The sequence below is a fragment of the Cololabis saira genome, chromosome 10 (genome assembly GCF_033807715.1).
Source record: "Cololabis saira isolate AMF1-May2022 chromosome 10, fColSai1.1, whole genome shotgun sequence".
NCBI lineage: Eukaryota > Metazoa > Chordata > Actinopteri > Beloniformes > Belonidae > Cololabis > Cololabis saira.
Window position 1 is genome coordinate 17,784,426 of NC_084596.1, and position 27,987 is coordinate 17,812,412.

The 27,987-nt window shown below is 39.1% G+C and overlaps 2 protein-coding genes across 2 annotated transcripts; one reads left to right on the forward strand and one right to left on the reverse strand.

The window, feature by feature from the left end:
• Positions 1 to 5,126: 5,126 nt before the first annotated feature.
• On the reverse strand, positions 5,127 to 20,538 carry kcnj9 (potassium inwardly rectifying channel subfamily J member 9). Its single transcript, XM_061731862.1, has 8 exons — positions 20,037 to 20,538; positions 18,769 to 19,212; positions 17,155 to 17,368; positions 14,385 to 14,586; positions 12,181 to 12,373; positions 10,136 to 10,333; positions 8,565 to 8,695; positions 5,127 to 6,405 (listed from the first exon to the last, which is right to left on the reverse strand). The coding sequence occupies exons 2-8, from the start codon at positions 19,064 to 19,066 to the stop codon at positions 6,139 to 6,141; spliced, it is 1,503 nt and encodes a 500-aa protein (XP_061587846.1). The 5' UTR covers positions 19,067 to 19,212; positions 20,037 to 20,538; the 3' UTR covers positions 5,127 to 6,138.
• Positions 20,539 to 22,755: 2,217 nt separating this feature from the next.
• Positions 22,756 to 27,958, forward strand: eif3f (eukaryotic translation initiation factor 3, subunit F). The gene is made up of 8 exons (XM_061731863.1): positions 22,756 to 22,889; positions 25,079 to 25,149; positions 26,491 to 26,570; positions 26,658 to 26,795; positions 26,890 to 26,981; positions 27,083 to 27,219; positions 27,500 to 27,613; positions 27,769 to 27,958. Exons 1-8 carry the CDS (start codon positions 22,778 to 22,780, stop codon positions 27,844 to 27,846), a joined length of 822 nt encoding a protein of 273 aa, XP_061587847.1. The 5' UTR covers positions 22,756 to 22,777; the 3' UTR covers positions 27,847 to 27,958.
• The last annotated feature ends 29 nt before the right edge of the window (positions 27,959 to 27,987 follow it).

Genomic DNA, 27,987 nt, shown 5'->3' on the forward strand with positions numbered 1-27,987 from the left:
GCTGCACCTGTCAATATAACGGAACCAAAGCAGCTGCCAAGTCTCCAAACAGCAGGCAGCCAAGGACGCTGTTAAAATTGACGACAACGGGAGCTCTCAGGAGCCCCAACCCCAGCCAGGTGCCCAGATGTTGGAAACTATTGTTTGATGGAGGTTTCTTCAAGGTGGAGAGTCCAGCCAGACCACCAGGTGCAGAGTCTGAGATGCTTCTACCGGATACGCGAGTCTGTCTTCGTTAAAAAAAAAAAAAAAAAAGTTAAAGATTTTGTTACAAACAGGAGGGAAGGGAAAAAAAAACAGGCAGGACACATGGAGGCAGGACACATGGGGGCAAGGACACATGGGGGCAAGGACACATGGGGGCAAGGACACATGGGGGCAAGGACACATGGGGGCAAGGACACAGGCCGGAACCACCAGGAGCAAGGGAAGGACCAGAGTAGATATACACAAGGGGGTAACGAGACACAGGTGTGAACAATCAGGGCAGATGGAAGACAGGCGGGGCAGAACAGAAAACACAAACTGGGGGAAATGTCAGACACTGATGCGTGTTACTGTTGCATTTGTAAACTAACCAGCAAATTAAGAGCTTCAGAAATGTGTCACCAAAATAGCCACGACACAAAATTGAGAAGTTTGAGAGCTGTCTCCCGGACAGCTTCAGGTTTGGATGAAATGCATCTACTGAAACTGACTGTTTAGTTTCAGTTGCAGTTATTCTGGGAGCTGGTGTTACCAGGATGTGAATATCTCACTTTAGATAGAAGCCATTACACATGTTAGGTGTGTCGTTGCGTGTTTTCACCATCAGCTGTATCACAGGAAGAAAGAGTTGTGGTTTATTTTAAGATAGATGAGGGATGGTGGCTGTGGAGCGTGATGTTGGAGCCATGATGCCATGAACTTATAACGAGAGGCATTTTTTTCTCCTAATGTGAAAAAATAGACAGCTCCCAATTCTTTTAAAGCAGGAATTACTCAGTATATGCCGCTTGTTGGTTATTCTTGGTTTTATTTGTTATATTCTGTGTTATATTAAAATTCAAACTTTCTGTTTTGCTTTCTGTGTTTGATTTCTTCCACAACTCCTGGTTTTTGTGTTTGATCTTCATCATTTTCCTGGTTCCTCCCTTTTTTGCCTGGCTTTTGACACATCTGTTTTACTGATTACTTGAACTTCAAAACTCATGTTGGTTTCCATCTTTTTACTTGCCTTCATGTCATCCACGATGCTGACCGCTTTCCTGTTTTCAACATGTCTATCTGGTAAAGAGCAATTCCACAACTGTGTCTGAATCATTGCGGTGTGATCCAGATGTCAACCCAACAAACAACTGGTTCACAGTGAGGATTTGCAGAAGTTGAAAGGGACTTTTGCTTGTTTTAATGAACCCTTAGTCCTAAGAAAGAACTTTCTAACAGCGATTATTGGGTATCCATGCAGAGCCCTGGTATTTGGTGATGAATTTCTCTCAAGGACTCTGTCAAGCTTCACGTTGGTCCTGCTTCTTGCACTTTCTTGACTCCATCACTCCAAGCTGACTGGAGGCTGCTGGTCCTCTTCCTACTCTCCACCTGTAAAGTTAGTTCATCCACTGTGCAGATTAGAGCAACCTGAGTTCCCAAGCCTGCATCACATATGTAAGGTTCAAGCAACGGTTTTTGCATCGGCGACAGCACCAGTGTCTGCCAACAACTTACTAGAGCCTCTGATATTCTTTTTGACAGTCCAGGAAAGCAGCCCAGTACCGAGGGGCCCCACACAGTCAGCTAATGCCTCAACTGGACAAGAGCACTGTTCCTGACTCCCTCTCCATTCTTAAACAGGCCACAGCTGCAGATCTCTTAACCTGTGTTGCATCTGCTTACCCAATCAGATGTCCAGCGGGTGGCTGGCGACTTGGATTGCTCTTAGCTTCCCCCTCCTTTGGGATTTAACAACCCCCCCTACCTGTCCAACATTTAAACACTCACAGGTCTTCTCAGCCCTCACTGTGTGTCAGCACTTCACTGTGGTTTTCCTTTTAGAGTTTGTCTTTTTGTGACTTTCTTGACTCACCTTTCAGCTTCGGAGCAAGCTGCATAACCTAACATAATGCGTTAACTTTTAACCAAAATCAAACTTGTCTTAAGCCATTTTGCAGCAGCTGGTCAACGAGCAAACCACTTAAGCCCTGTTTCGAAATGTTATATAGTTTTCCACATGCATCCAAAAACTGAATAGACTCTCTCTTTGCAAACGGCAAACAGGAGTGACCTCTTCCTGAATTTTTTTTTCACAAATAATTCCCCATAAAATAAAATCACATCATGATTTAGTGATTTGATCCGTCATTAACGATATTGTTGAGGTCATCTTTTACCAAGAATACACATCATGATTATTCAGTTGTCTCATATACTCATATGCGCTTGAATGTTTTTATTCATGAGATTTGTGATAACCCTGCATTGATATTAGCTGTCCTCTTTTCCTCTTCAATTTATAAGTTCATTTTTTGCAACGTGAATGGATGTGGATGGCCAAGTCACATTATTCCAGGATTTAAAAAAGGATTTTTAATATTTTTCAGTTTTGTTTTTGCATTTTAAGGGCAGTTGGATATACCTTGACTTCAAGTTTTATTGGGATGATAAAGTACAATAACTTGTATTATTTTCTATTTGACTTGCAGAAATGACAGGTCAGAGTATAATATCTTATTTATGTTATTTTTGGTATTTTTCTTCATTCTTTTTCCATGGGAAAGAGTGTAATTTCCTCTTCCGTCAAGGGAAACATTGATTTAGGCTCAGTAGGGATAAAGAAATACAACCTCTCATTAAAACCATAATTAGACCTTGGCGATTGGGCATGACATTCTCTTAAAAACTAAAAATCACTGGAAAACATCTTATTTCCACTTAGCCTTTCACTTTAAAACCTGTTATCAGATTCCTATTAATGCATTTCATAGGTGTTGAAAGATTGAATAAATAAATAAATAAATAAAGTTATTACTTACTATATACATTTTAATGGCAAAAAAACATTTTCTTAGATGTTAAGGTTTGCAGTTTAGTGTTAAATTCAAGTCAGCTTTATTTTCATAGTCATCATAAATATCAAAAAGAATCTATGATCCGAGGCTGGATTTTCAGTGTTAAGGGCATCCATCCTTATCCTTTTGAAGGTCACTGCTGAGCTTCATCGTCATCACGGTCATCCTTGCTCACTCACACACACAAACTCAACTATAATGTCACATCAACTCTGAAATCCTCCTGAACTCCACTATCGGCTGTGGAGGTCCACTCCAAACACACATTAACAATCATTTACATGGTTAAGAATACACACTCACACACACACAGACACGCTGCCCTCTCCCTGTCCCCAGCCTCGGTTGCCTAGGAGACAGCTGAGTCGGGGACCCCATCTCATTTCACGCCAACAGAGCAATCGGAGCGGTGAGGGAGGACGTGCGGGGGTCTGGAGCTCCATCTAGCGACCAAAACAGAGGGAGATAGGTTTTGAAAAAGCAATATTCTGCCTAGTAACCCAATGTGCTGAGTTTCCCTCGTGCACAGTCTGTCATGAATCTCTAATAGGATACTCTATAGGCGATACTGCGGATCCACACATGTGAAAAGTTTATTATGGACTGTTATTTGAATAGTACCCAAGGGGCTAATCAGCAACTGATGAGGGAAATGAGAGAAAGGGAGAGAGAGCTTGAGCTACCCCTTGAATAAATGAGTCAAATTACTTTGCACATACTTTGTAGAGGAAAGATATTAAAAAGCATGAATATTAACGTTGCCAACTTTGCTTTTTACTTCACTACTTTTCAGTTTTCATGCTACAAGGATCAGGCCATGAAATGTTTTAATGTCATAAAGCTATGACATTAAAAGTCATTAAGGGAGTGTAAGGGTCATCCTGAAAGAGGAGCTCAGTTTTGATGCAAATACTGATTGTTATTTGATCTTAAAACAGGAGCAAACTGAATCAAGAAATGCCATCAGATCATGTGGAAAGAGGATCATTATTATCAACGTCATCCACTGTTGTCCTTCATTTAACCGAGTTGTGTTCTTCTACCTCGATTGTATTGACTGGAGACCCCGTCTCACGCAGGTATGACGTCAGGGTTGAGTATCGCAGGTAACTGGAGCCATCCAGTGGATCCCACAAGCTCGATAATTTTGTTGCAGTGGACGGAAGATACATAAAGAACTATACTGCAAAGTCCAAATATTACATGTAAGCCTGTCAGTCTTTTATATTACATACAATTTAAGTATTACTAATATTTTACTGTATGCTTGGTATTCTTAACGTGTCAAGCAGAAGCAGAGTTGGTTTTAACATCTTTCTGTCTTGTTATTGAATTTGAAACATTTTCTGATTGGTTATTTAAGATGGTTTGTTACAACCAAAAACGTAATAATGGCCAATAACGTAATAACTGCCAATAACGTAATAATTTTGGCCATTTCAAATGTAATAAGGCCAATAGTGTAATAATGTGCCAATAATGTAATAAAACTTTTGAGCCAATAACGTAATAACTTTTTGCCGATAATGTAATAAGGCATTACATTATTGGCTGGTTATTACGTTATTGGCCTGGTATTAAAAAAATATTACAAAATTATTACATTATCGGCAAAAAGTTATTACATTATTGACTCAAAAGTTTTATTACATTATTGGCACATTATTACACTATTGGCTTTATTACATTTGAAATGGCCAAAATTATTACATTATTTGCAGTTATTACGTTATTGGCCGTTATTACGTTTTTGGTTGTAACATGGTTCAATGTTTTTGTGTGTAAATAGGTAGAAAAGAGAATAGTTACCCTAAATAACTACAGAATGGGAACCTTGAAACTACAATTATTGTAAGTATTTAAATAAATCAAACATATTCTATTACTGTTTGTGTTGTTAAACTACACAGAGCAGCTAAGACCATCTGTGGCTGCTTCTCATAATTTACATTATTTATCCAGGCCCAAATACATATTTATTTTGAAGCTGAATCCAGGACCTGCTATCTGCAGCTTCAGTGAGATTCTCCGCAGAACAACACACAAACCCAAACCGGTTCTTTGGAATATACTGTAGTTTATTCAGTCTAATTAATGTGTCATTTAAAATATTAAAATACATCAAGTAAAAATGGCCACATATATACACAGCAGCAGAAGCAGGAGTTTGGGCTAAAGGGAGCAGGACACTATTGTGCTTCTAGTTTAAAGTTGGCTGAAAACAAACAAGAGATAACCTTGTGCTACAGCCGCCGTGTGTGATACAACGCCACAAACACAGTCGAGTGTCCTTTGTGAAAGTCTTCCGATACCCTTCACCTGCTGATGTGTTGACAGCCGTTCAGGAATGTCAGCATATTTCTATCAAGTGTTCCTAACAAACACAATACTCTGTGTCTCCAAAAAAACAAACAAACAAAGTATTTATGCTCAGATGTCCACATATACTTTTACAATTTGGTTCGACTATCGGTTACCAAAGACAGCTTCTATCCAAACGAAGAGCAGACTGACAAAGCCATGTGGTACTTCCCCACCCTGGTTGATGTGCAATAGATCTTAATCTTTGAATTGAAAAATAAATAAATAAAAAAAGCTTAACAATACCTCATGACCATCTCGTCCAGTGCAGGTGAAACTGAATCATCTATATGCGCATTATCTATTTTAAATGCCAAAAGCCTAAATCCTTAACTCCTCAACTCTTTGCCAACTCTCTGGCCGACATGATCAGAAATCACCTTATGATGTGAAACCTTCTCTCCTGTCCACAGGATGTTGTTTTGAGCCCACTAAAGCATAGTATTGTCATTTTAAAGTAGATATAGGCAAGGGTGATTAGAGCTGACACAACAAATCAAAGAGAGGTTGCACGCATACAGTACACTTGTGACAAAAATGAACTCACAAATAAAAGACACATTCTTGAGAAATCATTTCTTTTAGATGACAACATAAGATATGGTGTTTAGTGTTGAGGTGAGCCTACCGAAACTACTAATTTGACTTGAAAGAAAGGTTTGTTAACTCGAGTGTAGAGCGTAGTTGTGATATGACGGAAATATACTGAAGGTCTTTGTAAACATTCTCTGTTCTAGGCCTCTGATTCTGATTGATCGGTGGCGACGCTGCCGTTCAGCTCGCCAGGTCCTGATTGCTCCTGGATGTCGGTCATCTCCCCGACGGTGAAAGTGGGCGCCCCTCCTTTGCTGTTGGCCGAGCCGCCGTCGGACTGCTTGGTCGCCTGGCTGGCCAGCGTGGGCTCCTCGTCCAGTCTGCTGGAGATCGACCAGTAGAGGTGAGCGTCAAGTCTGGCTGCAGCCAGGGAGAGATCTCTGGCCGAACAGGAAGGTGTGTCCACCTTGGAGGTGACAAAAAAAACCCATTTCAGTTATCAGATCGCCAAGTTATCAACACGGAAAACAAATGACTGAAAATGTTCCATGTAATTTCATCTAATTTCATGAAAACGCAGCAATGAAAGACTGAGCCATGGTTGCACTAAAGATGGAAATGTTTGTTTGCAGATTCACCACTTTCCTTGTTTGTTTGTTTTTTTAATAAAAAAAACAGCTTTGCCTCCTAATATAATCCTGTTTCCAAAGAAATTACATTGTTGCGTATAAACTTAATACTTAGAAGATATATCTTAGAAGATATAAAGAATATAATAGAACACACTGTACAAACAAGATGCACACATTAGCACCTCTTCTTTTATTCCTATGTTGTTGTTTTTTTTTTTGCATTTTTAATAACAATAGAAAGTGACAGGTTAACGTTTTTCACCAAATATCAAAAATTATATAGTCGATATTAAGTATTCTTTAAACAAAATAGTTGTAAAATCTTTCAAATAAACAAAAATAACTTAAAGAAGCAACATTATTTGGTTTAAAAAATTAACTTTCCAAACAGTTTTATGCGGAGGAGCTCAAGACTAAGTGGCTATTTGACAATGAGGAATTAAATCCTTCAAAGTTTTTTCTCATTAACATTGAACTCATCCATAAGCATGATATCATGATATCAAAACATGTTATCATAAATACTATAACAGTATTCATGGTCAGGATTGTCAAAACCTCCGAGACTCCTTCAGCTACAGTTAAAATACCCACATGATTAAATGTTTCAGTTGTATTTACGTCATTGGTCTCATATTTTCACAACTCAGTCAAACTTAATCTCGGGGCAAATGTCATCTGTGCTGCTCCTGAAGAGGCATCTTTCATTGTTAACATGTGAGACATTTATTCAGAAGTAGATGAATCAGAACGTTAACAGGAGGACTTTGGAAGCTTTTATTACCTTTTAATTGCATTATACTCAAAGTATATTGCAGTGTTGACACGCTAACAACACAACACTGTATTTCGTAAGTGAGCTGAAAGTGAGAGTTTCCATCTGAAATTGTTAAATGAGACAGTGTGGTCTGCAGAGGACATCCTTGTTTGTCCACATCATCACCTACTCCCTAACCCAAGGTTGAAGAGGGCTTCTGTTGCTTAGCAACCTTGACAACAGCCGATGCCAATCAGGCCGCTGCCGGAGACACATCTGACTTCCTTTTTTTGAGAAGCAGAGGCAGAATGTCTTATTCATTTATTTCTAAACTTGTAATGGAGGGATTGGTGTTGCATGGCAACGCAATGTTCATTAGTATAATAATTTATGCCACTGACATCTTTTAATTTGACCGTATATTGTTTTAAATAACTTGCTTTAAACTGATGTAATTCTACAATGAATATTTAATCAAGCAGTGTGTTTGAAAATTACTGGTAGCACCACAAGAGATAAGATGAAATAAAACTTGATAATCTTAAACAACAATATGGATAAACTACTATAAAAAATAAAAAAAACAAGATCATGGGTGTATGAGGATGGAAATTGTGAGAATCATGAGTTATTGCATTTGCACTAGAAAAATCTAGAGGAACCCTGAAGAATATACAGTATGTTACTTCTGTGACTTTTACTAACTTGTAAAAACAATACCAAAGTGCATCAAAGCCGCTCCAACAGCTACGCACTTGACATGTTTGGGTCAGTAAAGTACATTGCATTTTCAAACAAAAGTAAACATGGGGTAAATACTTCTGTCAGACTTCCTACAATTCCCAGCATGCTTTTCGGTAGCCTCACGAGAGCGTGAGAATTCAGCGGTCGGTACACGTGTAGGTGGAGACAGGAATAGGGATAACATAAGGAGTTGTTCCAGTTCTCTGTTTTCAAGAATCATTCGAGCATTTTTGTCAGCTGCAGGTGGAAAAACTCTCCTGTTGACATCTGCCGTAGCAAAAATGACCCAAAAAATTTTCTATAAACATTTTACTACAATTCTATAATTTGGTTTGTTCATTTGGTCATTTATTGATAATAATACGGTAAAAACAATCAAAATGCGTGTGTTGTACAGCCAAACACATGCAGGAGAGTACATTTAAATAATCAAATTGTTTAGTTACTGAATATAAAACTGAATCTCATCACACCAGCTGCAAGAGGCGTTACCTCAAACGTGTGATGAAAGGCTCCGTAGTCGACGTCAAAGAAACCCTCGGCCAGCGACATCATGGGGCTGAACCTGTGACCCCACAACACCTCCTCTGCACAGTAGGAGCTCCTCGCCTGACACGTCATCCCTGCACACACACACAGGCCCATTCTGAGCAATGAAATGTAATTAGACATGCTTGGTTTACCCTGACGGCTTCGTGGGCAAGACTTCACGGCATGAATAGTCCATGCAGCATCATACAAAATGAATTTAATATGCAACTGTTTTTCAGAAGGGGATAAAGAAAAACAGGCAAAAACAGCTCATCTAAACCTTTGCTAAATAAATAAAGCTAAATAAATGCTTATTCTGTCTTAAGTCTGGCTTTGATTTTCAGAGTACAGGTAAAGTAAAGAGTATAGGTAAAAAAAAAACTTGATGAGCAGCTGCTGCCCAGCTGGTGAGAACGGTTCCCTACCTTTGTTTTACTATTAATCCCCTAAAAACTGAGTCTGCTTGAGTCTGAAACTAAAGCAGAATTATAAACTGAAATAAAAGATCAAATTCACATTTCATGTCTTTAAGGGATTATTTAACAAGGTTCAGTGAGCCCAGAAGGGGTCCATGCTTGGTTGAGGGTAGACGAGTTCCCAGAGTTACTCCGCTCTTAAAACCTGATTGGTGCTTCACAGTTTTTATAATCCACTATTATCACAACACAGCCTCCTGGCAGTTGACTGAAAACAGGGAGCTCTTGAAATGAGAATTGGTGGCTTTTTTGGATATGGAATTTAATTTTCCAAACAATTGTTTGAAAGGGCTTGCGTTCTCTATGATGATGGGCGTAATATCACACCTATGTACAGTGTGAATTTGCAAAGCAAATGTGCTAATGTATATTATTAGTTGTTAAAATTTTAGAAAAAATCATGCAGAGAAATGCATTAAGCCTCTTCTGCACCAAAGGCTTGCTGATGAGAAAACTGGGAAGCGTTTGCAAAATCAGGCTTAATGCTTTGTATGCAGTGTCAGCAACAAATATATGTCTGTTACTTGTGAAGAAGAAAGCATTAGTAGGACAAAGATGACAAGACACTACCAGGAAAAGGGGGATGTGGGTACATGAGCCCCTCAGCACATCACTGAACCAGATCTGAACATCCATACATTTGTATATTATTGATCCATACAGGTGGACACACATCTACAATATAAACAACCTTCGAACATGAAAATCAAGTGAAAATACCTCGTACTGAACCCTATGTTATTGGTATTCTTTGTTTGGGACCACTTTAAAAATGTAAAAAGCATAATAATATAAAAAAGAATATAATAAATGTTGTTTTTTGGTTTGTAATGATGTGATAGAGGTATATTCCTTTACTGCAAAGGGGTTTATATAAGGATTATTTCTCCATCTCCCACATTAACATTTAATATGCATGAAAGGAAATGCATTTTCAGTCCGTTTCTTTGTTTTATTTTCTGAAATGTTATCCACCCTGTGGATAACACTACCACAGACCTTTAGACGGTATTTGCGGTCTCGTCTCTCAGCAGCTCCATCTGACCCACGTCTCACCTGTGGCTTCCACCATTCCTTCCAGAATGACCACAATCTCAAAGTCCTCCTTCTCCAGCTGTGCCTGCGACATGTCCCAGAAGGGTGAATGTGCATCCATCTCATGGGAGATAACCAACGGAGAGACCAGGAAGAGACGGTCGTCGCCCGTCTCAAAGCCCACGCTGATGTCGGTCTGGTTCAGCGGGATGAACTCGCCTGGAGGGGAAGCAGAGGTGGTAACTGGGAGCTCAGGCAAATAAGAAATGTCTTGAAATCTTCCAAAAAGCTTCATGCTAAGTTAACCTGAAGCGCAAATCAGCTTTATTAGCTTTACTAAAATGCAACAAACACTTACATTTGCAACTCATTATGTCATTGACTTCGTTCAAACTGACACAAGGATGAAGGATATTATTTTTCCGAGTCTTCACCTAACAACTTTATTACATTTAAAAGATTTCATTGAGCCAAAATAAAAATTGGATGGCAGCGACACACTCAGAAAAGTAAGAGAAAATAAACAGCATAATACTGCTCGGGATCAGCAAATGAACTGGTACAGGTGAGGGAGTCACCATTGGGTATAAAAGTCTTTCCAAGAAAATTTCTAACATGGCTCATCGCAGAAATGTCAAAATTTGTCAGATTTGTAGCAGCAAAGAAGGAACTTTTGCAACATTTATCTCTGTGGAGGTCTCTTTTAGTCCTAATTGCCTCTGCGATGATGTCCACTGTAGCTCTGTGAGCTGGATGTGTGACATGATATCACTGAGCAGTTGTAACAACAGATCTCCAGGATGAGAGTCCAGACTCACGTTGGCTGGTTCTTGTTGTTAGCAGGAACGGCAGACTGTGAGAGCTAGACTTCCTAAAAGTTAGCAAAAACTCCTTCAAATGAAAATTACATTTTAACATAAGAATAAATTCCTTTGTGGTGCTTTAACGTCTTAAACGTATAATACTATAAAAACATTGAGGCAGTTCGAGGATCTCAGAGAATGAAGGTCAGTTGATCTAAAGTGCCGCTGTGATTGGATGCCAGTCTGGACGCATAACGTCACGATTCCCTAGTGGACACTTAAGACCTTCCTTTTTCAATTCAATTTATTGAAAAAAAAAAAGAGTAATTTGTACCCAGGGGGCAATTAAAAGCACACAATGCAGTTATACATTTGTGAGAGTGCTTATGGATTAGTTTTTTTTCTTTTTACCACCCTAGTTTTACTACACTTGTTCATTTATACCGTACTTACTACTTACTTTTCATTAATCCGTTGTTGCTTTATGTTTTGTTTTATTTTTAAATCACTTTAAATTGCACTTGTATTTGAAAGGTGCTATATTACTAAAACTGAATTCAATATAATTCCCTTGAATCCAATTGAATTAATTTCTTCTGAAATCTACTGAGTTCAAATGAACTGAACTGGACTGTGGGACCCAGACGGCATTCGAACTTTTAGATGGCCTTTTCTGATAATTCAACATGACATTATCATTTTCATCATTATTTTCATCATCATGAACATTACAAACAAGTGGTCTAGATAAAGGGTGGGAGATCCTGGGCCAAGCCCCGGCCCCTGTGCTGCATGTTTTAGGCACAACCTGATACAGATAACTGTGTCATTAACAGACTTTTGCAGATCTGGATGATCTGATAGTTATCCATCCCTTTCAGTCAGGTGTTTTACTGGGACCACGGACACATCACTGCACTTTCTGGGTATGAATTTGTCCCGGATGGAAAACTGACCTAAGGTTTTATGTGCCACAGATAAGAACAATAATCCAGCTCTGTAACATCTTCTGTGACATTATGGAGATGCATCAGTGCCCATAGAGTAGAAAACTTGTATTCCAGGACTATATAATCAAGGCATTATCTTTCCCTGAGTGGTCCATATTTACTCCATCAGGACAGTGACAAACCTCGATGTGTTCAACTTCCGACAGCATGACTTCATAAACACAATGTGTGTCTTCCATTTTCTAAATACAGTGAGGATGCGTAGTGAAGGCATTGTAGGTCATTTCAGAGTTGTTACCAGTAAGCGTCTCACCTTCCTGAGTCTGCTTGGACTTGATGAGCTTGGCCCTCATGTTGGCCCCTACGATATGGGAGCTCCTCAAGTCGCCCACCCTGAACATCAGACAGAGCTTGTCATCTCTCCGAGAGATGACGGCATGTTTGGAGAACACCAATGTCTCTGCTCGTTTGTTTGGCTGCGAGATCTTCACAAACATGCAGCCAACCTGGACAGAGAAGAGGGAGACAAATCAAACACAGGCTCTGGAGCTTGAAACCTTGGAGCAACCCTTGTTATCGGGTACTCGTTACTGAAACATCAGTTAAAACATCCGAGTGATGCCGTTGTAGACTGTACAGCAGGAACTAATTCATCGCAGCTGCTGCAGACACACTCATCTGGTTCCATTACAATAAAGCTATTTCCATCTTTCAATATTTAAAGCAGTAGTGACACTTAAATTAACCTCAGACCGAAACATTGTCCATATGCACATTAAAAAATCCCACATATCCATCAGTTGTGAACATGGCTGCTTTCCAGCTTACCATTGATGAATAAACATGATTTCGTCAGGGTGTCAGTGCTTGAACTGATCCACATAAGAGTGCTTACATTCTGCAAAAGGCTGAACCTCATCAGCATTTTCGAAAAAAAAAACTGTCTTTTTCAAGAAGAATACCATTCCATCAGACTTTGTCATATTGTCTAGCCTTGTTTAACGCATGCATCTCTCTCTCTCTCTCTATAAGCTCAAGGCAAAAATTTTATTATCACACAGGAAGCTTCTGTCCAATCAAACCAACCCCGGTCACACAATAACAACAAGCACTTTTCAGAGGAAATAAGATAATTTTGACTATTTAGTGAAAATAAAGAAGCCTGTTCTTGCATTTTCTTTTAATAAACTTGCCGTCATGATTTGGTACAGCAGATTTGCCTGTTTTTTAGAAGTGCTAAGATAGAAAAAAATAACCTAGGTTGTATACATCTTAGTGAGAGTAACTTCTTAACATTGAGAATGTTACGTTGTGGATGTTGTAGTGGATGATGCTGTTAGAACACCTACGTCAGATTTTGGATAACATTCCCTACATATGTCATCAGTAAAAAATGCTATACTTATAAGTAGGTTAAATATGAAACTATGTTTGCACCATGATCAGAAAAGGTATGTATGCAAGTAAGGAAGTATGCAAATTTAGAAAACCCCTTATTTTCTATTTCATTTTAGACGAACCAAACGTATTTCATGTTTTGTTATCACCTTGATTTCATCTACTACTATACATCAATTTCTGCATTTTAGACCTGAAACATATTCCCCAAAAGGTGGGACAGTAAAACTACTTTATAATATTTCTATACCTTCTTACAATTCTTGAAGTATCTGCCTCACTGAGGATGCCCAGAGATGTTGAGCTGTTTCTGTTGTTATTTTATCCCAATCTTGCCGCAAACTCATCATAAGTGATGCAATAGTGTGAGATAGTTGTTTTAGTCATTTTTATTCTTAAATTCTCCAATCTGTCTCTAATGGTAACAGGTCAAGACAGCAGGCAGTCCAGTCGAATCTGCTTCCTCTTCCTTTGTCATTTGTGCAGAATGTGTGTGTGCATTGTTCTGTTGAAAAATGCACAAACCTCCCTAGAAAAGTGCTTTTGAATGCATCTTCGAGGCATATTAAATAGTTTTTATACTTATGTGACCTTTTTCAAATGCATGAATATGACCTCATCTGAGCAGACCCTGGCTCTTGGACTTGCTGATAAAGGTTCGAATGGTCCTTTTTGGTCTTTGACCACTAAACTCAACACTCATTTATTCCACAAAAACATCTGCCAACAATAAACATTTCCATTATTTTCTCACAGGTTTTTGGACAAAGTGGAGGTCCTGTGGCCACCGTTGTTTCTCAAAGACTTAGCCCTGCATGGATAATGTTTTTATAACAAATCAATCAATGCACTCGCCTGCTGACATCACCTGTTCAAAATGACATCATTATTTTACCTTATTGAACCTCGATTCTTTTACTAAACAGACCCATGCATCTACAGCCAGCCTGAAATGGATGCATGTTAACATAATTTACTGTTTTTATTATATCAGAATGTTTGGTTTCATTTGACTATGTAATTTTCCAAAATGTAAGGTTTGAATTAAATCAATTTAACTCATTGTCCCAGTCACTAAGGGACTGCTGGGTACATGTTTCTGCCAGCGTCTCTGCTCACCATGAAGGCGTTGACCATGGATCCCAGTATGGCTTGCAGCAGCAGCAGCATGGTTCCCACTGGACACTGGTCGGTGATGACGCGGTGACCGTAGCCGATCGTGGTCTCTGTCTCAATGGAAAAGAGGAAGGCCGAGATGAAACTGTTGACATTGTTTACACACGGCGTCCACGTCTCATCTCCCAGATGGTCCAGATCCCCCCTTGGGAAGAAAAGGGAAGAAAAAGGAGGAGAAGGTGTGAGAAATGAAAGAGTGGAGGATCATTGGTGGGTGTCAAATGGAAAACACACAGAGAGCGAGAAGAATTGTATTTTTAAACCGTATGAGCAGAAATGTGTACATGGCAGAGGTGTCAAGTAACAAAGTACAAATACTTTGTTACCTTACTTAAGTAGAAATGTTGGTTATCTATACTTCACTGGAGTAATTATTTTTCAGACGACTTTTTACTTTTACTCCTTACATTTTCACGCAATTATCTGTACTTTTTACTCCTTACATTTTAAAAACATCCTCGTTACTCTATTTCATTTCGGCCTTAAAAAAAAACTATCCAGTTAAATTGCTCCATCCGGATAGAGTGAATTTGGTTGTGGTTGTTTCAGATGTTCTTGTCCAGTTTTGTTCTTACATCCGTTCCCTCAGATTCCTGCAACTAAACTTGGATGTACATTCCAATAAAGGTTAGGATAAATGATAACATGCCTCTGAAGTTTGACTTTTTGCACCATTACAATACTTATAGGCAACTAGTCATCATATCTCCTGCTCTCTGAAACACATGTTAATGCTCAATAGTACACATATATGGTTCTTTAATATATTTGCATTATAATAAGATGCATTAATTTTCAATGGCTTTTGTCCTTAGTGGCTTTTTTCCCCCTTACATTACTTTTACTTTTATACTTTAAGTAGTTTTGAAACCAGTACTTTTATACTTTTACTTGAGTAAAAAACTTGAGTTGATACTTCAACTTCTACAGGAGTATTTTTAAACTTTAGTATCTATACTTCTACCTGAGTAATGAATGTGAATACTTTTGACACCTCTGGTACATGGTGATTCATTACTCCATCAAAATTTTAATAATGAACAGAAGTTATCCTCTTCATCGGAGTCTCCAGGCTGCAAAAGAAGAACCTACCCTTTTCATCACATCCTCCCTGTATATCATTCAGATATTTCAGCCTCCTAAGAGTGAAACACACCTTATACAGGCTAATGTCCCTGATTATCACGCTCCAGCCAAAGAGGAAGAGTTAATTAACGAAAGTGCTGTTAAATCATTTAATCTATGACTTTTATTGATTCGTGCTGGTGACTAAAGACTTTAAACACCACAGAAACCTTCTGCAGTTAACATAAGACGCTCAGGACTTTACAAGCATACACTTATTAGACGCAGTAGGCCTGTCTGGTTAAGAGATAATGCATCATGATAAAACATTAACATGAACATGACTATTTACCTTATTGCCAGAAGCTTTATGCCACAATTTTATCAGCCTGCTGAATATGATGCTGAAGTGAGGAGAAAGCTGATTTATTCTGTCAAAAATGACTGAAAATTAATGAGAAAAAGCTACTCATTGCATGTTACACCGTACAGATCCTTAATTAAGTTGATCTTACACATAAAAGAAATGCAATTTCTTCTGGCTATGTGAGTTTCTTTTTTTTTTTTTTTTTTTAAAGCAACTAAGAATATTTTCTCAAATATCAATCTAGATAAAGCTCATCAACATCTCCCTGGTTTTATTCAGTGACGTCTGGGACCAGAAAGGTTGACCGATGACCAGCAAGGCCGTTGGTGTAAAACTGTTCTGAAAACATTGTTCTCAGAACAATAAAACTGCCCATCGCTGAACTTCTTGCATGCTGTGTATTGCTAAAAGGACCTTCATTAGTTGTGTGCTGTTACACCTGGTAATCTACAGCCCATATCCTGCCCAGGGACTCTTTGGCAGGTAATGGGGCTCGGGATCGATCCAGCGACCGTCCGACTCTACCTATGGCAGTTCTGAATTGAGAATCGGGTTATACTTTAATCTCAACCCTCAGAATCGTAATCAAAAGGTGTGAAAGCTTATATTCAGGAAAGGCCTGAACATTGCTGTAGTTGTGTCTGTGTACATGCACTAGTGTGAAAGAGGCATTATGGGCTGTTTACTTTAGACCTACATCATGTGACAGTCCCCTAATAACGATAACCACTTACTCGAACTGCCATAGTTTCAAAGGTTTCTCATTCAAATGAATGGGAAAGTGTATCCAAACTTTTGGGGAGTGAATATACTTATAAACCAGTCCCAACTTTTTCAGGGTTGGTGATCAGGAACAAGGTTTATCTAACAGAATTTTGAAGCACGTTTTTTGCTGTGTACTTGTTTTGGATTTCTACACTATGTGAATATTTTCAACCATTTCTCTACATGCTCTTTTTTGCCTCTTAAAGTAATATCTCAGTTTGTCTCCTTTGGTCAATCTTTTTTGTGTTTATCGCTCTGGCATTGTGACCGATACACTGCACCAGTATCATTATCTTTGTGAGACATAGTGAGTCAAGTCAACAAACACAATGAGGAAATCAGCAAATTAGATGCAAGTCTTGCAAGAAGAGGAGGTGGAGGTAGTACAATAAATACCCAAAAAGTATTAAAAGATGTTGTAGTTTTCCCAGGTTTAATTGATGTCTCAAAAAGACTATAAAACCAGTCCAGATCCAATAACACTTGCTGTGTTTCAGGTCCAGTAGAACTGCTCACCTGCAGTAGGCTATGAGGTACCAGATGGCCCCGAAGAAGAGCCACGTGACAGCGTAGGCCATGACGAAGACAAAGAGCGAGCAGCGCCAGTTGAGGTCCACCAGAGTGGTGAAGATGTCCGTCAGGTAGCGGTAGGTCTCCCTCATGTTGCCGTGCTGCACGTTGCAGCGACCGTTCTTCTCCACATAGCGCTGCCTCTTGCGCCGGGCTCGGGCTGGTGGACGGAACCAGTGGAAAGAGAGACACGAGTGAGACAGTGAGACTGAAATAAACCATGTTTGGCTGAGTGATGGGAGACCTTGCTCATATGGGAAAGTCCAGATACTTTTTCATGACTTTATTTTAGAATTTAACACAGTTACTTCATGAATAACTCTGTTTCATCACCCCTGTTCAAAGAAACTCTTTTGAAAATGCACACAAATGTAACTTCTGCCTTTTTGTAGAAAGTTTTTCGTTTGAAGCTCCAACTTTGACTTCTCTCAACGGATAGAAGAGTCAGATGAATGGAAGACAGACAAAGGGAGGTGCCAGGAGAACAAAACTCCTTAGAGAGCAGAGATGGAAAAACACAAATGAAAAGAGACAGGTAAGGAGAAACGTGCAGATTAATTATGACAGGAAGGTAGCTGATGATTTGTCTTGCTTTAAAGAGAGGGCTTTTCTTTTCGTGTGCACTGAGTTGCAGGCAGGATGGAAAACTTGCATTTTTCTGTTTACTTAAGTTGCTAAAACTGAATAGAAATAAAGTTCCCTTTTCTAATTTGCACCCCAAAGTGTTTTATGATGTAGACTTTTAAAATGTTGTATTTTGTTGCAAAATGTAATTGTAGCAGAACTGTAAGAAATGTCAAGTCATTGCTGTTATAAACGATGACATCAACCACAGCGACTCTTGTAAACTACACATTTTTTTCACAAGGAAAAAATGCACATGCTGATCAAAATGTTGTTCATTGTTCAGCGAGGACACGACACAGTACGGTCCAAAAGTACTAATAACATATTACAGCAAGAAAGAGATGGAGCAGGTCCATCCCTGAGAATGATCTCTCATGTACCCCGAACCTCTTTACAGCTGGAGTCCAATTAATCCCTGCACTGTCATCTTGAAACATGCTTATGCCGGCAGGGAAAGCAGAAATCTGTGGAAAAACTTCTGCACTCGGTATATTGAGGGAGTCAACTGACCCAGACTGTTTCGCTAAACCTATAGGCTAGCCAACAAGAACAACCCCAGTTCCTAATGTTGCTTAGACGCTTTCTTAAACCCCTTTACGCCCGGCCTAATCTCGGGCTTATCTTCTTAACTGACATTTGCCCCCTGTATCAGGATTCATGGGTATAACGAGTTAATGCAAGCCAATAAGTTGACTCTTTTTAAAACAGAGTAAGGTATTTTCTGGGATCACTGGATGTCTCATCCTGTGTGGTTATTTAAAGAATGAGAAGTTCTGCACTAACTGAATCATTATAATCACTGCAGTTTCTTTAGCCAGGCAGGGTATTTGAGGTCCTTTCGTGCAGCCAATATCAATTATTCTTTAATGAAACTGACCTACCATCCTAAGACTGAGGACAGTAGAGGGCAGGAAGCCACACTCACTCACTCACCCCACCCAAATCGCCCCCTCTCCTTCTCCATCCCCTGGGTCTTCTTCCTGCGCTGATTGGCTTTGGCCTCCTGCTCGGCCATCTTTTCCTGGAACGACCTGTTGACCTTAGCGGAGGTTGGAGGGGACGGTATTGTCTCAGTGGTGACGACGTGGCCCAGCTCCTCTGATAGGTTGAAGACCCCCGTGGAGGCAGTGGCTTCAGTGGCCACTTCCACTTCTTCCCCTTCCTCCTTTTCCTCCACGGGGAGGGCGAGAGAGTCAGGACGGGAGGGGAAGACAGAGTTCTCCAGCGCCATGGCCTTTTTTATCTGTGTGTGTGTGTGTATATATGTGTGTGTGTGTGTGTTTGTGTGTGTGAATCGATAAGTGTAATTGATTTCCTTCCTATGGTAGACTGTATCCAGTGGCTATTGATGGGACCATTTGTTTGCTTGACTGAAGCCTGGAATAAAGAAGAGGAACACAATGATCAAATTAAATCACAGCATTGATTTGCTGCTCTCACTGACAAATGATACTCTGCAAAGAATTATCTGCAGAGACGTCCATTGCTTAACTTTCTTTTAAAACCCCTCTGAAAATGTGGTTATATTTTTGTCTTTTCTGCGATTAAAAATTTAACATATAACAAGACTCCCCATTTCTGCATGTCTCATAATTTTACGCCTTTTAAAAAACTAAATAAAGAATACAACTGTAATGTTTGGGGCTGTATTTATGCTTTTTTTTTAAATTCCTTTAATTATATTCGTTTTTCCTTGAATGGCAACCTAATTGTGGGGCTCAGCAGTTCATATGCATATTAGACCCAATTTAATCAGCCTCCATAAACCGCCCTGGGCTGTGTAGGCTATGTGTGTGTGTGTGTGTGTGTGTGTGTGTGTGTGTGTGTGTGTGTGTGTGTGTGTGTGTGTGTTTGTGTGTGATGTGTGCTGTATAAGTGCACTTGCAGCTATTCTAAATGTGCTGGATTCCTGCTGGGATTTCTTACATAAGTCCCACAGAGGACACTGCGCAGAGTGAGAATGAAATATTTGCAGGGTAAAATGGAGTCCGGGTCCTCTGCAGCCCCGGTGCCGGCCGTGCGTCCATTTGGGCTGCTGACGGATGTGCACAAGAGGAGACTGATGGTTGCAATCAAGATGACGCACTACGTCTGATGGATGGGTCAAAAATAGCCTCTGTACGAGGGAGTCTATGAGTCAGACTACACAAGCAACGCGTCTAAATGGCTGTCAAAAGAGCAGAGAATGGAGAAAATCCTACCTGTTCAGGGTTGCAACTTGTAGATGTTTAAGACCTGGGCTTGGGCTGACGTTTTATCGTCAGAAAAGCGAATATCTTGCCCGAGAACGAGCCAGTGTTGGCAATATTGATTCGATGACACCCATTTCTGGTGTTTACCAGCGACGCAGCATCAGTCCGCTCCTGTTCCGTTTTTCCAGGAAACCAAAATCAGCTCCGGCCCGGCCTGATCACTTAAAATAATCGCCGTAACCTCCAAAAAAATCTCACAGCCCATCCACTGAATGATCAAGAGAAAGACAGAAAACACAAAGCAGTTCAACGCTGCTCGTGTGGAACATGTGTCGGGCTGTGGACGTGTGAAATGGAGGCGACGGGAGAAGCCGGCAGCGCGGAGAGCTCCATCATCTGCGCGTCTGATGGAGTCGGTCAGGTGTGCAGGCTCCGAGCGGAGAGGATGCTGTCATCAGTCCAACCTGCCAGCCCTGCAACCCTGCGACCCTGCCTGCAAGACGCTTTCACTTCCACCTTCCTCCCTGCTCATCAGTCCCCGAGCGTCTGCACAGAGGAGGAAATGCAAGGGCACTGTGGAAATATCCACATAGGCTATATCTAATATAATACAATAAACATCTCAAGTTCAATGTTTTATCAAGCTTAATAATAATACGATTGACTAAATGTTTTTCTTGCACATTATCTACACTGAAAAAATGAATCTAAGCGCATGTAAATATAACATATTTAAATCTGTGATATTAACAATTAAAAATGAAGTTTGTTGCTTTACATGAATACATCTAGTTTTGAACTTAATCTGCATTTGTTCAAAAAACAAGACATTGTGCATTTTTTCATTAACAAGCATGTAATCCCAGGCAATCTTTTCATTTAAACACAAACAACAAGCAATAATCTTGTTGTATTTACTTTTTCTTTAACAATTTTAATCTATTGGGCAGATTGACCAGCGTTTATATGAAACATGCTTTATTTGTTTTATGTAGAACACAACAGTAAAAATGATCTTGCTTGATCTACTTTAAAAAAATTAAGGCGACTTTTTTGCATGAAATTTTTATGTAGATCAAGAAAGACTTATTTTTGTATTTTTTTCCTTTTTTGATTTTTTTTCTCTCTTTTATCCTTTTTTTCCATTTTTCATCTTTTTGATCTGTTTCTCTTTTTTTCTTTTTTTCGTTTTTTCGTTTTTTCCTTTTTTTCCTTTTTAAAGTCAACTTAATTTTGATAAATAAAGTAAACTTAACACAATTAAGTTGACTGTACTTGCAAAATGTATTATTTACATACATAAAATTAAGTAGTTTATACAAAGACTAGTCTTTCTTGATAATAATCTCATGTAAAAAGTTGACTTTTTTTAAAGTAAATTAAGCACAATATTTGTATCAGTGTAATATAATACAATCCATATCTCAAGTTCAATGTTTTATCAAGCTTAATAATAATACGATTTACTAAATGTTTTTTTCTTGAACATTATATATATTTGTCAACTGAATAATTTGATTCTTAGTTGAAAGCATTTTCTTAAAAATGCTATTACACTTAACACAGAATCAGAATCAGGTTTATTTGGCCAAATCAAGTCAAACAAGACCGGGAATTTGACTCCGGTTGTTTCGCTCACTGTGCAGTAAATAGCTCTTATACAGTATACAGCTCTTATTAACATATATACAATTTTAAAAAAAGTGAAAGGTGCAGCAGTATGAGGTAGACATGGTTATTGAAAGGTGCATTGTTACAGCATATGATTGTGGTTATTATTATTATTATTATTATTATTATTATTATTATTATTATTATTATTATTATTATTATTATTATTATTATTATTCCACAGTGATTGATTACTCTGAGACTCTATGAGTGATGAGTCTCAGAGACTGTAACACCTGTTTAAAATGGAAAATAAAGCATTTACTCAGAAGTTTAAAAGGCTTCTGCCCACACATACAGATTACCAACCTGTACATGCTTTATTATAAATAATGTCAGTGATGTCTAATTGGAGTTAAGTACATGCTTGATCTGTTAGTTCCCTATGAAGCTCCCAGACCCCTGAGGTTCATCTGGATCTGGTTTGTTGTTTGTCCCAAGAACCAGAACCAAGCAAGGTGAGGCAGCATTCAGTTATTCTGCTCCTCACCGGTGGAACAAACTTCCTGCAGACCTGAGGTCTGCTCCAACTGTCAGCTCCTTTAAATCAGGGCTAAAAACATTACTTTTTACTGAAGCGTACTCTTAAATTAAATACTTACCTGCTGTACCTGCCCTTACTTTTTAATAACGTGTGCTTTTTTATCATTTTACCTCTTTTCTTATCATTTTATTTAATTTTATTTGTTATTTACTGTTTAATTGTGTCTTGCTGCTTTTAATGTTGACGTAAAGCACTTTGAATTACCTTGTGTCGAATTGTGCTATACAAATAAACTTGCCTTGCCTTGCCTTAAATTGAATACTTACCTGCTGTACTCTACTGCCCTTACTTTTTAATAACTTGTGCTTTTCATTATTTGACCTCTTTTTTGTCATTTTATTTGTTATTTACTGTTTCATTTTGTCTTGCTGCTTTTAATGTTGACGTAAAGCACTTTGAATTACCTTGTGCCGAATTGTGCTATACAAATAAACTTGCCTTGCCTTAAATTCCTTGCCTGCAGTTCATCCGCCGGCCCCTAGGTGGCGGCGCATCTGTGTTGACTCCGCCCGGAAACCGGGTCTCTTTCTCCAAGATGTCGGTGTACGGGCCGGTGGTGAAGATCCACCCTGTCGTTCTCGCGTCTATCAGCGACTCCTACGAGCGAAGGAATGAGGGAGCGAGTCGTGTTATAGGAACCATTTTGGGTGAGCAGAAGTTTGACCCGGTTGTTGGAGGCATGTAGTCGGGATAGACGTGATGGCAGCACGTGGCTACACCGCTGTAGCTCGGGAGCTAACGCACGCTGGATAGCAGCATCACCTGGACCAGCTGTTGCTGCGGGGCCACCGCTGGTTATCAGGAAGCATCACCAAATGCTGAGTCTTTCAACATCTGTGACGAGTCTTTTACATTCATATCATTTATCAACTGAAAGTGCATGTTTTCAGTGTTGTTTTTCAACGTTGAATTTCGCCTCCCTAATCTATGCAGCTAACCAATGCTAAGTTATTTTTTAAAGATTTTGTATATTTTGGACATTACAACAAATATGTAACAGTGACATCATAACAAAAGGAAGGAAAATAACAAAAATACACAGAGGGGGACAACAGGTCGGGTCAGTGAGCCACTCTGATATCAACAGCAAAGGGAAAACCACATGGCAAGCTTTGGAAGTGCAGCTCCATCAACAGTCCCAAACATAAGGCAAGGTTTATTTGTATAGCACAAGGTAATTCAAAGTGCTTTACATTAAAATGAAAAACAGCCAGACACAATTAAACAGTAAATAACATAATTTAGAAAAACCGAGGCACTCAAGAAGTTAGAAAAATATAAAAAGCCTTTATTGAATCATGGCTTAGTAAAAGTTAAAAACTGCCAACATGTTTCGGCCATGTAGGCCTTCTTCAAGGCAGATAACAAAGACAGAGGGGTCTCCTTCAACTAGCTCTTTAAACACAGGTAAACAGTCACATGATCAGCTCAGGTGGTATCTATTAACCTGGTAGGAGCAAACAGGCACATCAGATGCAGAGGAGACCAAACAACCAATCAGCATAAGCAGCAAAGAAAGACACCAACAGTAAATAACATATACAATGATAAGAAAAGAGGTAAAATAATAAAAAAGCACAAGTTATTCAAAAGTAAGGGCAGTAGAGTACAGCAGGTAAGTATTTAATTTAAGAGTACGCTTCAGTAAACGGTAATGTTTTAGGCCTGATTTAAAGGAGCTGACAGTTGGAGCAGACCTCAGGTCTACAGGAAGTTTGTTCCACCGGTGAGGAGCAGAATAACTGAACGCTGCCTCACCTTGCTTGGTTCTGGTTCTTGGGAACCACAACAAATCAGATCCTAGGGCTGGGCGATTTTGGACAAAAATAAAATCCTGATTTTTTTTTTTTTTTTTTTTTTCTCTGAAAACTCGATTTCGATTTTTTTGGTAAAACTACACAAGACAATGGAATAAATTGTTTCAAATATTTCATCTTTATTTTTAAAGAAAAATAGCAAACAAATTTCTCTATAGGGAATGAAGTGCAATTTAAAGATACTGTAAATCCTCCTTGAGTTTAGTAAAGTGACATTTACAATTTTCTTGACCAAACAAAGATGACTAGACGAGCTCTGTCTGTAATGCAGCCAGCTGCAAAAAAGGAAAATCGATTTTCCGATTTTCCTTTTTTTAACATCGTCTTGATTAATAAATCCGATTTTAGATTTAAAATCGATTAATCGCACAGCCCTACCAGATCCAGATGAACCTCAGGGGTCTGGTGAGCTTCATAGGGAACTAACAGATCAGATCAAGCATGTATTTTGATCCAAAACCATTCAGTGCTTTGTAGACCAGCAGTAAGATTTTAAACTCTATCCTTTGAGTCACTGGAAGCCAGTGTAGTGATTTCATGACCGGTGTAATATGGTCCAGTTTCCTGGTATTTGTAAGGACTCTGGCAGCAGCGTTCTGGATCAGCTGCAGCTGCCTGATTGATTTCTTGTTAAAATGAATTAAAATAAATCCTAGGTCATCAATTACTCATACATATATACCGACACAGAGGGATGTGAAGAACCTGCACAACTGTTTATCTTCATAGAAATCTACCTCCATATTCTCACAAAGATGTACACCCACCTCCTTACCCTCTTCCTCACCCATCAAAATAAGATGACCACTTCCACCAGTAGGTAATACATTTATCCATATTGAGGTTCAAGGAGAAGGTTATTTTTTCCATATTATATATTTCATTTACAATTCCTGTCCATTCCTCTTTTGTCAGGGGCTTTTTAGTTAGTCACCTCCTTGTTAGAGCTTTTTTACTGGCTGCTAACATTATTGATGTGGGCTAGTTAAACAACAGTTTGTCATTTTCCTCGCACCCAGGTACTATTGACAAGCACTCTATTGAGGTGACCAACTGCTTCTCTGTGCCTCACAATGAGTCAGAAGATGAGGTAAGTTTTCAATCGCATGGGAGCATAAATGTGGACTTGTTGACGTTTGCAGTGTCCGCATCTGTAGACCTGCGGTACTTCAAAAGTTGCATCTGCACATCTGTGTTTCACGCAGCGCTTACTTAGCCAGTAAACTATACATCAGTGTCGATCGTTGTAATCTAATGATCACTCTACAGTTAGATTTCAGTGACTACATAAAAATAAAATAAATACATTTAGTAATCCCACAATGGGGAAATTAACCCATCTTTAATCAAACTAGGACTAGGTTACAATCCAGGGGCTTGAATCTGGATCCTCCAGACCCCAGCCCTCCTCTGTAACCACTAAGCTACCACTCCACATGCCACGTTTTGAAAAAGTATAGCCCAGGGGTGGGCATTCCTGGTCCCCGGGGGCCGATGTCCTGTATGTTTTAGATGTTTCACTGCTTTAACACACCTGATTCTAATTAATCATCATCATCAGCTTGTCATCGAGGTCTGCACAATTATGTTAACCACACAGTCACTGGTATCATGGTGCAATGAACCCGGGAAACTTCTAAAACCTGTAGTACACCAGCCCTCGAGGACCTGGATTACCCACCCCTGGATAGACTTACGTTCTTAAGTTGCCGTGGTAACAGCTCTTGTAGAAGTTGTGCTGTCAGAGAAGCTTTATAGAAGTTAAAAAAAAAAAAAAATAGTGATGCGTGATGGCATCATGCATATCATCACACGCTCCGTGTGAAGCTTAATGTTGATTAATTTATTTATGTTTATCTGCCAGAAATATCATTATGCTATTTGTGGTGGATATAGGTCAAATTTATCAATTACATTTTATTTATATGGCGTCTATTACAACAGAAGTTGTCTCTAGGTGCTTTCTACAGACCCAGAACATGATTATTATCATCAGTAATTTAACATAAAACAATAAAAGCACAGCTGTTTTTTTTTAATAACAAAAAGATGAACATATATTTAAAAGGAATCAGTGTTGTACCAAAAAAAAAAAACTGATGTTCAGACTATCCATAAGATGTTGCTGCACATTATTTGTAATATGTATATGTATTTGTAAACACCAAGTTGAAGGGGCTACTGTGGTAATGTTTAGTTTATTGCTAAAATAAGTTTGGGTTGCACTGGGAAATTTTTCACTAACATATGATTGCGGTTGTTGCTTTAAACTTTAATTTTATAGTCTGATTATTTTAGATTGTGTTTTAAATACCGGCTCTTATGGGGTGACTAGAGAATAGCCAGATTTAATTGCATAGCTTTTTGTTTTTCTAACCAGCTGTAGACAGTAATGTTTTTAATGCTTCAAATCCAACCTCTTTGATCACAGGTTGCTGTGGACATGGAGTTTGCCAAGAACATGTATGAGCTTCACAAGAGGGTCTCACCCACAGAGGTCATCATCGGATGGTATTGTGAATAGTCCATATTTATCATATAAAATGTATATTGATGGAAAAAGACTTTTCTTGAACAGAGTGCTACCTTTCCTGGCAGGTATGCCACAGGCTTTGACATCACCGAACACTCTGTGCTCATCCATGAGTACTACAGCCGCGAGGCCTCTAACCCCATTCACCTGACTGTAGACACAGCGCTGCAGAGCGGGAAGATGAACATCCGCGCCTACGTCAGGTTGGCTGATTTTTCTGTCTTTGACCTCTGGATTGTGTGATGAGCTGTAGATTGAGTGTGTCCTTATCATTCTGTTTGTGTATGTCCTACGCAGTGCACAGATGGGAGTGCCAGGAAAGACAGTTGGTGTTATGTTCACCCCACTCACTGTCAAGTATATCTACTATGATACTGAGAGAATAGGCGGTAAGGGAAAAATACTTGAATCTTTGTGTCTTTAAGGAAAAAATGTGTTGGAGAAAAGATATTTACTCAACTGTGCTTAACGTACTCCATCTGTGTTTCAGTGGACCTGCTGCAGAGGACACGTGAGGCCCCCAGTCGTGCCAAAGGTCTGACCTCTGACCTGTCCCAGGTGGGCGGAGCTTCAGCTCGGGTACAGGATATGTTAGCCACTGTGCTTGCATACATCGATGATGTGTTGGTGAGTATTTATGCTAGAACGAGACAGTCCTATTGTATACATACAGTTGAGTGGAAAAATTGCATCCTCCTGAAATCGTGGTTATTTGGATGTTTGAGGCAAATAGAACCTCAGGCAAACATGTGGCATATTATAACATTATTTTATTTAACAAAAACTATGCTGAGGCATTTATTGTAATCAGGCTTCTCTTTGAAAAACCATTAATTTAAGAAGTAATTAACTTAAAAGTTGTAGAAGTAAAAACATAATAATAATAATAATGTTTGGTCTGTCTCAGTCAGGAAAAGTGACGGCAGATAACAGCGTGGGACGTTTCCTCATGGACCTGGTCAACAAGGTGCCAACCATCCCCCCTGAGGACTTTGAGAACATGCTCAATTCCAACATCAATGTAAGTGCTTCTTCATTGTTTTCTAAAGTTGATGGTGCATGTTTTTGTAGCAGTGACAGGACAGGCTTGATTGCAGTCCTTGACTTTTGTTTCTTTATACCACTGTCACAATGTTTTCTCTTTAAATATGTAAATACTCTGTTTCATTGCTGCAGGACTTGCTGATGGTGACCTACCTTTCCAACCTGACCCAAGCACAGATCGCTCTAAATGAGAAGCTGGTGCTGCTTTGAGGAAACTTCTCTAAAGTCGTTCATATTTAATTTTTGTACTTTTTTTTTTTTTTTTTTTCCTTTGGCTGAAATGAATAAAAATGTTGAACAGTCATTGTTCAGTCACCTTGGATTGCGAGTACTGTTTTTGGTTACATTGTA